The sequence below is a fragment of the Festucalex cinctus genome, chromosome 5, assembly GCF_051991245.1.
Source record: "Festucalex cinctus isolate MCC-2025b chromosome 5, RoL_Fcin_1.0, whole genome shotgun sequence".
In the NCBI taxonomy this organism is placed as follows: Eukaryota; Metazoa; Chordata; class Actinopteri; order Syngnathiformes; family Syngnathidae; genus Festucalex; species Festucalex cinctus.
Genome location: NC_135415.1, coordinates 5716455 through 5728983, shown reverse-complemented (window position 1 = coordinate 5728983; position 12529 = coordinate 5716455). Strand labels below are relative to the sequence as shown.

Sequence of the window (12529 nt, the reverse complement as noted above, 5' to 3'; positions counted from 1 at the left end):
GTTTTCATTCCAGCACCCAAGTGATTGGTGGGCGTTCCCTTCTTAATGACCACACCTGTTCCACATGGTCAATCAATGGACTATAAAGCCACTGTGCCACCACTGCCGACTGCCAGATTATTCATCTTGCTCACTGCTGTGCAGCCAAGTGTTTATTCTAGCGTTTTCATAGCCTTTCATAGCTTTTCATAGTCTTTTCACGTGTCTTGTATTACTACGTCGCCCTTTGTTGTACTTTGTAGAATGTTTGGATTTTAGTTTGCGTTCCCTCACCTAGACTTGTAGTGTTACCTTTTACGTGTGCGCTGTTGGCCACGTTTTCCTAAGTTGAACTTTCTATTTCGTGTTATATGATGTTTGCTGTGAATTAGTGATGTGCTTCTCGGGTCGAATCCCTGAAGCGTGTGCCGAGTAATGTAGATGAGTGGTTCATGAACGGCGATTCAATGCGTGTGTCGATGACGTACGTGATGACGTTTGAAGCCCCGCGAAGCGGGTGTACCACGTGACTGATTCAGGAAATGATTCGCTAGGTTTGAGTGTAGTTCGAAATAAAAGCGGCAAAGAAAAGCTATGGATTCCCCTTCACTTTTTGTGTTTTCGGGTCCCTTACTGCGGTACTTCTTTGCATTTTGCATTCGATTTGACCGACGACGACGAGCTTCTTTTTTTGCGATGGAGTTCAAGGAACCAGCAAGAAAGAGAAGAAAATATCCCCAGAGTTGAAAATCCCCTTCAGTACTGGGAATCACAGAAATATGCGCTTCCAAGTTTATACAAACTTGCTGTCTCATATCTATGCACCCCTGCTTCATCAGTACCATGTGAAAGAGTTTTTTCAAAAGCAGGTGAAATTCTATGCACAAAAAGAAACCGCCTGAGTCCAAAAACTTTGGAAAAAATATTGTTTTTAAATAAAAATGAATAAGCACTTTATTTTACCTCATTTTTTCACATTTTCACTTGTTGCATAAGCACAAACATAGACAAAGTAACACAGAACAATTCATGTTAAAACACTCTTCAAATATATATTCTTTTGTATTTCGAGCATGATTTGCACCCCACCATTTTATTGCATGCACCAAGCATGTTATACATTTTCTGTCCACATGATGGCGTAGTCGAGGAAATGAATCATCTTGAAGCCCCTACGTGTGTGTGAAGCATTTCACTGCAGGGCTTCATTGCTTTACGGGGCTTCATTTTGCCATCACTACTGTGAATCCTTGCGTTTTGTAAGCAAGTGTTTTTCGTTAATTGCTATTTTTCTCCTTGCCCTTTGCAAGTGTTTTCGGTTGAGTTGTTTTGTACTGGTTGTTTGACCAGAATCGGTTGTATGTAAAGGCTGAGAAATGCGAGTTTCATCTAGACTCAGTCCAATTTCTGGGCTTCATAGTAGAGAGAGGGCAACTTAAGAGCAGACCCAGCTAAGATTCAGGCGGTGGTGGATTGGCCCTCTCCAACGTCTAGGAAACAGCTGCAAAGGTTCCTAGGGTTTGCGAACTTCTATAGGCGCTTTATCCGTAACTATAGCCAAAGGGCAGAACCACTTACACGGCTTACATAAACTAAGGTCCCATTTCAGTGGACTCCAAGAGCAGAATCTGCTTTCTCTGACTTAAAACAATTATTTTCTACGGCACCAGTGTTAAAGCATGCTAACCCAGAACTTCCTTTTGTGGTCGAGGTCGACTCATCCAGTTCAGGAGTGGGGGCGGTCCTCTCCCAACGCTCCCCAGACGACCAGAGGCTGCACCCCTGCGTGTTCTTTTCCAAGCGCTTCAGTCCTGCCGAGGTCAACTATGATGTTGGGAACCGTGAGCTTCTGGCCATCGTACTGGCTCTACGGGAGTGGAGACACTGGCTGGAGGGAGCCAAGGAACAATTCGTCATCTACACCGACCACAAGAACCTGGAATATATTCGCGCAGCCAAGAGAAAGGACCCTCTTCAGGCAAGATGGGCTCTGTTTTTTACTCGCTTTGACTTTGTGTTGACTTATCGTAGGGGGACCCTGAATCAGAAGCCTGATGCCCTTTCACGCATCCATGACAATGTCACTGAAGCCCTGGTTCCTGAACCAATTCTGCCCGAGCGCTGCATCGTGGGAGGATTACAGTGGACCATTGAACGCAAGGTTACAGACTCGCTAGCAGGTATCCAACCCCCCTGGGAAGTTGTTCGTGCCCCCCCAAGTGCGCACGGACGTTTTGCGATGGGGACATGAGTCCGACCTTGCATGTCACCCTGGAATCCACCGCACACAATTCTTGGTGGAACAACGGTTCTGGTGGCCGGAACTCCGAAGGGACGTTGCAGACTTTGTGAGGGCATGTGTTGCCTGTGCGTGTGGGAAGGCGTCCCACCAAGCACCTGCTGGGCTACTCCGGCCCTTACCGGTACCCTCTCGCCCTTGGTCCCACATTGCCATGGACTTCATCACGGGACTACCAGTATCGAAGGGTAACTCTGTAATCCTGACCATAATAGACCGATTCTCGAAGCTAGGCCATTTCGTGGCCTTACCAAGGTTGCCGTCCGCATTGGAGACGGCCAAATTGTTAGTAAAGCACGTGGTTCGGCTCCATGGCATTCCCCTTGACTTGGTCTCTGACCGAGGACCACAGTTTGTGTCCCAAGTCTGGAAACGGTTCTGCAGAGCATTAGGGGCCACCACAAGTCTTTCGTCTGGCTACCACCCGCAAACAAATGGCCAAACGGAACGTCTGAATCAGGACCTTGAAGCGGCGCTTCGTTGTGTGCCTGCAGTCCCCTGCGTCATGGTCATCACACCTAAACTGGGTTGAGTACGCACACAACACGTTGATCTCCTCAGCTACAGGTCGATCTCCATTCGAGGCTGCCTACGGATACCAGCCCCCGCTGTTTCCGTCCCAAGAAGGGCAGGTAGGCCTCCCGTCTGTGCAAATGCACCTTCGCCGAGCCCACAAAGTCTGGCGGGAGACCAGAGCCGCCTTGTCCCGTACTGCTGCCCGAAACCAGGCCATCGCTGATCGGCGGTGCCGCCCGGCACCAACTTACACGCCGGGAGACAAGGTATGGCTATCCACCCAAAACTTACGGCTGGCAGGTGGGGCCAAGAAGCTGGGCCAGCGGTACGTAGGCCCTTACGAGATTGTGACTGGTTAATCCTGTGGCCATGAAACTTCGTCTCCCGCCATCCATGAAAGTCCACCCAGTCTTCCATGTCTCCCAGCTCAAGCCTGTCATCTCCAGCGACTTGACTCCTGCCCCAGTAACTCCTCCGCCTCCACGACTGCTCGACGGTGACCCTATCTACACGGTCAGAGAAATCCTGGACTCCAGACCTCGTGGCAGGGGTGTCCAGTATCTGGTTGACTGGGAGGGCTACGGGCCAGAGGAGCGGCAGTGGGTTCCCCGCTCCTGGATCTTGGATCCGTGCCTTCTGCGGGACTTCCACTCAGCTCACCCCTCGAAACCAGGTGGTTTGCCAGGGGGCGTCCGTTAAGGGGGGGGTACTGTCATGGTTTTGCTCTCAGGCCTGTTTGTTTTCATTCCAGCACCCAAGTGATTGGTGGGCGTTCCCTTCTTAATGACCACACCTGTTCCACATGGTCAATCAATGGACTATAAAGCCACTGCGCCACCACTGCCGACTGCCAGATTATTCATCTTGCTCACTGCTGTGCAGCCAAGTGTTTATTCTAGCGTTTTCATAGCCTTTCATAGTCTTTTCACGTGTCTTGTATTACTACGTCGCCCTTTGTTGTACTTTGTAGAATGTTTGGATTTTAGTTTGCGTTCCCTCACCTAGACTTGTAGTGTTACCTTTTACGTGTGCGCTGTTGGCCATGTTTTCCTAAGTTGAACTTTGTATTTCGTGTGATATGATGTTTGCTGTGAATCCTTGCGTTTTGTAAGCAAGTGTTTTTCGTTAATTGCTATTTTTCTCCTTGCCCTTTGCAAGTGTTTTCGGTTGAGTTGTTTTGTACTGGTTGTTTGACCAGCTTTTTCGGTTGTTTGTTTCCGCGCATCCGCAGAATAAATTCTTGATCCTCCTTTCTCTGGTCTGCGTATTTTGGGATCCACTCTCGCCGGCAATCCAATTATTAACCTTAATAATAAAATTAATTCATATAAATATAATTAAAAATAAATAGAAATAAATATACTTTAATATAAAAATAATTATATATAAATAAAAATAATTTTATATGAATAGTAAAACATTATTATGATTAATTATTCATGAATTTGAAGAGAATTCAGAAAGACTGCAAAAAGCAGCAGGAGGACCGTGTGCGTGCGTGTATGAGTGAATGCGAGAGGGAAAGAGTGATAACGATAAGCACCACTTAAGTTCTTTGATCGCAAAGGTCCATCAATCTACTGTTGAAACAGTGTGTATGAGAAAGTCCTTCACTGAATGATTACACATGCATACACACATACTTCTTTAGTTGTATGGACCAAATCAATTTAACTCCACAAAATTGTACACACAAACTTTATTTTCCAACTTACTTGCAAACAGATGGGGGTCATAGCAGACCTCTGTTACTGTACAAGGAAGCATGACAAGAATCAATCAATTTTTAAAGTGCTGTAGCCCCCGAGAGAGCTCATATTTTCTCCGCCTCCTTTACCCCCCCTTCGGCCCAGTCTGGCATCAAAGGGTTAAGGAGGAACAGAACCGCTGAAGAGTCGCCTGCTTAACCTCTGACCTCAACGTGTGAGAAAAAAAAATCAAAGGATGCAACAAGCCATTAAATTATAAATAGACTACTTAAAAAAAATGCTCGTATTTCTCCATCAAATCGACTATCTTCACTGAATATGTGTACAGTTTTAGACGGCCTAAGCGGCACCCCTTCCTCATCCCACGCCCCAGCGGACCCCTCCCCTCTGTGGGCAGCAGGTTGTCAGTGAGGGGGTCCAGCTGGTGGAGACTGGAGATGCCAAACAACTTGTCACAGATAAGACAAGTCGGAGAAGGTATGCACACAGGCCACTCTGGGGGGGATTGATGATGAGTGTGAGGTTTTGGAGGGTCTCCCGTGCATGTGATAAGACGACAAAGTATACATTGTTACACAGCCAACAATACCCTGCGGTGCTGAAATGTGATTGTTGGACGCTTTACAAGTATACTTTTAGGAGAAGGTGCTTATCAGGAGCTTATGGGCATTAACATTAAGTGTACACTTTCCACTCCAGAGGGCTGAATATAAATAACTTCTAGGAATGTTAATTACCTCTGTCACGTGTGCTTCCATGTTCGTGGGATTATGCAAAATCTAATCTACTCAAGACATAACATTTTGCTCATTATCATTGTGGAAATTCCATAGAAGACGGTGGACTTTCTCCTTCATTTGTTGACTGTTGTGTTCTTATTTTTGCACACACAGACTAACAATGGAGGTGGAAGGCTCCACTATAGGACTAAAAATAAATAAATAAATAAATGAATCAGTGCCTTCTTCCACTATGTTATGAACTATAGCACGGTTCATGCACGGCATTTAAAGGAAATGAGAGGAGCCACTTTGATTGGCGGCGAATTAAGTCGTCAAAACGCTGCTTTTAAATGTGCCCTGATAGTCCAGCTTGCATTGCAAAAATACCAAAACATAATCTAGCCTGCCCCTGTGTAGATTTACAGAACACTTCTCACCAGATTTCGTGAAGTCTTGCATGATTATTATTCGTTAGTGGAGCAAAATCCAGCAGTTTTGATCAATATCAGAAGGCGGCCATTTTGCTATTTGGTGTCGAGTGAAAATGACATCACAGTTGCTCAGGTCTCAGGTAACAACCAATCATGTCTCAGCCTCAGAAAACAGGTGAGCTGTGATTGGTCGTTGCCTGAGCCCTAAGCAGCTATGATGTCATTTTCAGTCAATAACATATGTGGCAAAATGGCTGCCCGTGAGATGGATAAAAAGGGCTGGATTTTGCTTCATAACTCATATTCCACAAATGTAATATTAATCAGAATATCATGTTTAGACTAGTGAGGTCACATATAACATTATCGTCAAGAAATGTTTAAGGCTGACTTCCCTTTGCGAGGCATGAAAAAAAAATAATGGATGGACCTTTGGGTTTTTTGACTTCAGGATTATACTGCACAGCTGTTCAAGTGTAGACCCACACTAGACTATAAATGCAAACAAAAATGCTACCAAAATTCTCAAAAACTTTATTTAGTTCTGTATATAAATTTGATTCCAATTAAACAGTTTTTTTTCCCCATATACCACAACTATTTTTCACCACGTGGAAACAGAGGGTGAACCCAACTTCTGAAAACAATCTCAAACCGCGTCTTGTTTCACAAGAATGACATCAAACCAAGAGTAATAAATACTAGAAAACAAAAACACAAAAACACTTTTCAGCATTCATACCATCTCACGCACATACAAACATAACGGATGCAAACTCAGCACCTTCTCATGTTACTGCATATAAAACCCGGGTGGAAATGTAACAAAACTGCTACAAAAACAAAAAAAAAGAAAATCTCAACTTCAGCTTCAATTTTGCACAGAGCCACAATTGTTGTTTTACAGTCGGCACAGGCAGGAAGTAACGCTATCCAGATGTGCAAGGAAATGGGTTCCCTCTAGAACTACAGTAAATGTGGGACTAACAAGGACCGATTGGAATGGCAAATAACAGACTATTACTAAACGTCTATTTACCTGAGTGGATCAAATATCACATTTACAGCACTGTTTACAACCCTCTGGGAGCAACTTGCCCCAAACAACCAAACAAAAAAAAAAAAAAAATCAGGTTGGAGCGGTCAGCTTAGGACAAGGGTGGAGCCAGAGCTCCTTTGTTGGCCCTGGAGATGATTGGTCAGCTGGGAGGGGGGTGACAGAGAGGACAACGGTGACAGATGCGTGACGCTTGGATGTGCATTTAGCCAGAATGCGGTGGAAACAGTGTTTACAGGTCCCACAGCCTGTAGCGCCATCTAAACAAACTGTTTATCTCCGTGCTGCGACGCCTGCAGCTACTACTGGCTGTCTCATTGCAAATGAGCTCATAGCGTTCTTGAGCTGAGCTGACACAGCCTTTACACACACACACACACACACACACAAAAACACTGTGTCAGGAGGGACGTGCATGGAGTTGTGCTGTGCTCCACTAAAGCGATTTCAAAATAAAATAAAATAAAACTTGCCCTCAGGCTTCTGCCGTGAGATTATTTTGGTCCATAAATGTGTGACGACGGGTCACAATTTACATCTTTCACCATGACGCAAAGCGGAGGGAAAAACAGCCTGTTCTGTTCAGGCTTTGGTCTTACAGTGCAAACATTTGGGTGACATCAGTCGTTGGGTTACAGAAAGACAATAAAATACAACTTTGATGTTCCTTGTGCTGCACAAATTCTGGGCTCTTTTTTTTCTTTTCTTTTTTCCAAACATCGAGGCTTTTGTTGGATGTGGCTGTTCAAGCCCAGTTTTTAAAAAAGAAGTCAACCCAAAATTTTCTTTACGATATGTTCAATGCAACCCCACTAATTTAAACATGGTATGGTATATACTATAATGATTATTACATTTGTATGGAGAACCAAAATTGAAAATAAAATAAATAAATAAATACATCATTAAATAAGTGACTGATATAAAAAATATAATTCAAAAATTCAATACAAAAATATAAATGGAAATAAAAACAGCAAAAAATGGATAGATAGATAGATAGATGGATGGATGGATGGATGGATTTCATGATGGGTGGTGAGGTGGTACTGTCACTTGCTCTCGGTGCAGGCAGTGCGGGGTCGCTACCTACCCATGAGACCATGTTTGTATGCGTGTTTAAAAAAAAAAAAAAAGATTTCATGCTGCATTGAAAGCATGAAATAAATAAACATGAGAGCAGAGCCTTTTTATTGATTGGTTGATATTTAAATCTATTTATTTTTGTATTTACTTTGATTTTCTCTATTTCCATTTATATTTATTTTTTGTATTTATTTTTTTAAATGATATTTATGGATATTTTGTATTAATTTTGATTTTTTTCTATTTCCATTTATATTTATTTTTTTAATTATATTTTCATCACTATTTTAATTTTCACATTTATTTATTTATTTATTTATTATTTTTGGTCCCCCATGAATTTGTGGAATGAGTTCAGCTGAAAAATCCACCCGTTTTTATCGATCACGAGGGGCGGCCATTTTGCCACATGCTGTCGACTTAAAATGACATCACAGTTGCTCAGGCATCTGGTAACAAGCAATCATGGCTCAGCTTTCTGAAGGTAAGCCATGATTACCTGAGGTTGGAGCAACTGTGATGTCATTTTCAGTGGCAAAATGGCCACCCCGTGCGATGGATTGCACAAATGCAATATTAATCAGAATTGTGTTTATACTAGTGGGGGCACATTCAACATATTACCATAAAGAAAACTTTTGGGTCGACTTCACCTTTAACGACGCAGCAGTATCGGGGGAAGAACACGTGATCAGTTCACACAGCACAAAAGATGCATTTTTTTTGGAGTGGAGAATCACAAAGAACGTCCTTTAGGAGGCGGCGGTCCATTCGGGGACGCCACACCTGATGTGTGCGTGCGTCTCTAACGTGTGGTAGAGCGGGGGGGACAAGTTCGGGGCGAAGCGAGGATATTCTCTGTGGAGACGGGGGCTGTGCTGCCTGCTTGCGACGTTTTCAGAGCTCTGCCTCTGGAAGGGGTCGTGAGCGACGGCTTCTCCCAATGGCGGCGAGTCGTGGTGGGCTACGGCGCTCAGGCGCGAGCCCTGCGGACTGGAGTTGTAGTGGGGGTGCGGGTTATAAGGCGGGTAGGGCTCCACGGGGGTCATGGCGGAGGGCAGCGGGCAGGGGTACGACCAGGACGCACAGCCGCGCTCATCCAGTCTGCTCTCCGAGCCGGCGAACATGCACGCCTGACGCTGGCCCATGTCGGAGCTGTAGGGGGCGTCTGTGAGACCCAGGCCAGGGGTGCTGGACAGGGCGGGCGGCGGGGGAGGCGCGAAGGGGGAGGCGTGGTAGTACGAGTCGCCCGGGCTTCGTGAGCTAGCAGGGAAGGCTCTCTTGAACGGGTGCTGGCAGTCTCCCGTGGAGCAGTTCTCCTCCACTGCACAGAGAAAACGTTGTGACATTAAATCAGCGCAGAGAAAGTTGCGGCTACTTTCAAACAGTTTTATTGCTGAGCTGAGTAGCAAAAGTGCACATAAAAGACAATTGCGTTCGTTTTGCCGCTTGACATTTACTGAGGCACAAAAATAGAGAGTGGCTGATTCATGTTGCTCAGATGATCTTAATGGACTGCACGCATTATACTGTAGTTGGCAACGAGATCATGTCAAGTACTTTATCTTCTTGTGGAATTGAGACATCAACAATCTTTGCCATGTTTAGACTATTTTAGTGAGGACTTGTATATGGCTCCATTGTACTTCATTTTGAGCATGCTATCTGTCAAATGGCAAACACAAAAATAGAAATAAAAAAAAGGTATTTTCTATTTTCATATATATTATATATATATATATATATATATATATATATATATATATATATATATATATATATATATATATATATATATATATATATATATATGGGATGTAACAGTATCCAAACATCACAATATGATATTATCACTACATGAAGGATACGATACGATAATTATTTTGGGGAGGTTGGCGATACAAAAAAGGTCACAATATTGTAAAAAAAATAAATAAATATGTATATTTGTTATTGCACTCTCCGTACTGTTCTGTAAACCGGTTTGTTAAACTAACAACAAGCAGCAGAGTGTTTTATTTACAGGTTAATCTGCCTTTTACACATCCATTCATTCTCCAAATTGCTTATCCTCGCATGTAAATTCCACATTAATTATAGATAGCTAGGATTTGCCACACCAGTAGACCTGCACAATCTAATGTAATCCAATAGATGAAGTTTATAGTAGAACACACTGCATCATGCTGATATAGCAAAGAAGTATGGATTAATATTGGGCATAATGAGCTTTGTAAATGCAGTTTGTCGTGACACTGTTGTTGATATTGTATCTCATTTCATGGTAGCTATTGGCAAGGCTAGTGAATGTATACCTACATTTGATTGATAATTAGTTTGGGAATATCAAGTGTTTGTCGTCTATTCTCTAACAAAAATGAAACAAGCTTGTCGTTTACTCCTAATATTGCCAAATTTTCTAAATTTTGCTTGATTTTCACATGAAACATGATGTGCATATACTTGTAGCTGCTGCTAAACACTGGCAACAGCAATTAATGTAGTACTAAGGAACTTTTCAACCTTAAATAAATATTTTCATAACTCTTCTGAAACAATGACTTAAATGTACCGTTGCCACAAACAAATCTACAAATGTTCTGACTGATTTATGACATACGTTACTTCACCCATTACTTCCCCCATTTCCCTAAGACGGAAGTCAAATTGAATGTCGACGCACGATTACTGCTTTCATGGCAGAAGCTGCAAAACAACTGAAAAGTTTTGTCTGAGGAGACGAAAAAGAAAAAAGGGAAGCAGCCCGGATAAAAGGACAGTTAAGGATCAACACTGGTCCGGCTTTCACTCGCTGGCGTGAGCTAAAAAAAAAACGACGCAATGCGTTTGTCCTCATGGGAAAAGTCCAGGCATAACAATACCGCTTTTGTCCAGAAGGCGCTGCCATAATTAATGTAAACTGAAAGTTCCTTAGTGTTGCTTTAAGTATTTATTTTTTTTAAACATCATTAATTAACGATTGAACTTGATTATTGATAGTTAAATTTCAATTTTGCTCAAGGTGTACACATGAGCATTTTTTAAAATGAGTTACTTTATATTAGAAAAAAATTAAATATGGAATGAAAGTATGCCTTTTTCTTTTTCTGTTTTATCCTATTTTTTTTTTTTTTAAGTATGTATGAATCCGTGTATAATACGGTGGGACAATTTTGGATCATTTTATATAGAAAAAAATGGGTCTTATTCATGGGATTTTAATAATTTTTGCATCCATCTTGCACAGTTCTCATTAGAATTTTTTTCAATGTTTTCAATAAGCAGAAAGGAAGGAGTGCAAACTTCAGAGGCATGGGCTGCAATTACAGTCACAATAAAGTATTTATTTTGGTCGTCGCTTAATAATTAGGGATATAACGATACCGGCAATATCGTGATATCGCGATCTCCCACAATATATCATCGTCATCATGTCATGATATTAAAAGCAGCACAACTGTTAAAAAAAAAGTCAGGTTGATTTCCATTTGTCTAGTTTTAGCACCCTCTGGTGGCTAGTTTTTTTGTGTGGTTTAATTTTCACAAGGCATGTTTTGGCTCTTCTATGTTTCAAATCCACACTTATGGTCAGATGAAGTCAAGTCAAGTCATCTTTATTGATATAGCGGAGAACGTAATATGATGTGAATCGTGTCAATATGTGGAGTAAGTGCCGCAATAATATATTTATATATTTATATACAATATTTATAATATTTTTTACAATATTTTTATTGCTGTATTGCTCAAAAGCACAATATTGTTTTTTTTGTTTTTTTTTTAGTATGAGGTCTTTTTTTTTTTTTAACAGTACTGTGACTTTTTTTTGTATCGCCATCCTCCCCACAATGGGGTATATGCCATGGAAGAGGCGGGACTTCCAACTTCCGTGATGTTGCACATGAGCTTTGATTCCGGTCCGGGTTGCGAACGGGCAACTAAGGGGCACAAAGTCGGAAGCACAAGTATTGTGACGCAGCCCACACGTCCCAAACCGAACCGGAACCAAAGGATGTGCAAAAACAGTCCTGCCTCTTCATATCATGATAATATCGTATCGTGATGTTTGTATATCGTTACATCCCTATTAATAATACAGCATAAATATTCTAAATATGAAATAATTATTTAAATGTATCACAATATATGGGGCCAATGCCGGTTCTGGTAAGTCCATTAACATTATGGCTCATGACTCAATGCTGACAGATGGTAAAGAAATTTAAAAAGTGTGTTTAGGAAGTTCCAATGTCATTAAAGCATTTGAGAGATGTAAACGCACACCCGTCACCATGGCGGCCCATTGGGGTCCGTGCCCGCCCACCAAGATGATTGTGCCTGCCCATTTGAGGCATGGATCTCTAAAATGGTTCTCCTTTTTTTTTTTATTATTATATGTTTCCATTCATTCTGTTCAGCACTCTTATGTCCGAGTGTCAGTAAACGCAACACAGGTCTCGCGGTGTAGGAGGGACGTTACATTTGTGTTGGCTGCTTGTATTCATTGCTCGCCGCTCGTGAATTGTTCTTGTTTTCGGCGTCTGCTACGGCCAACGGTAGCCTAAAAAGGGAGACATTTCCAAATAACGTTTTCTGGCGGCATTCTTGCAAGACGTCACAATATGAAGAAATAGTGGTATGGTTTTGTTTGATTGATGGCCAGTCTTATCTGCAACAGCCATCGCAGTCATAAGCAAGGCTGACACATGCACGACTTTTGGCCACGATCT

General features: G+C 42.4%; 1 protein-coding gene across 6 annotated transcripts in view; it reads right to left on the bottom strand.

Annotated features, from left to right (window-relative positions):
• Window positions 1–6170: 6170 nt before the first annotated feature.
• LOC144019449 (T-box transcription factor TBX5-like) overlaps window positions 6171–12529 on the bottom strand; it is a 38156-nt gene continuing 31797 nt past the window's right edge. For all 6 annotated transcript variants that reach the window (XM_077522523.1, XM_077522524.1, XM_077522522.1 and 3 more), the window contains one exon: window positions 6171–9123. In XM_077522523.1, coding sequence (XP_077378649.1) covers window positions 8552–9123 — 572 coding nt within the window. In that variant the 3' untranslated portion in view covers window positions 6171–8551. The remainder of the gene's footprint in view (window positions 9124–12529) is intronic.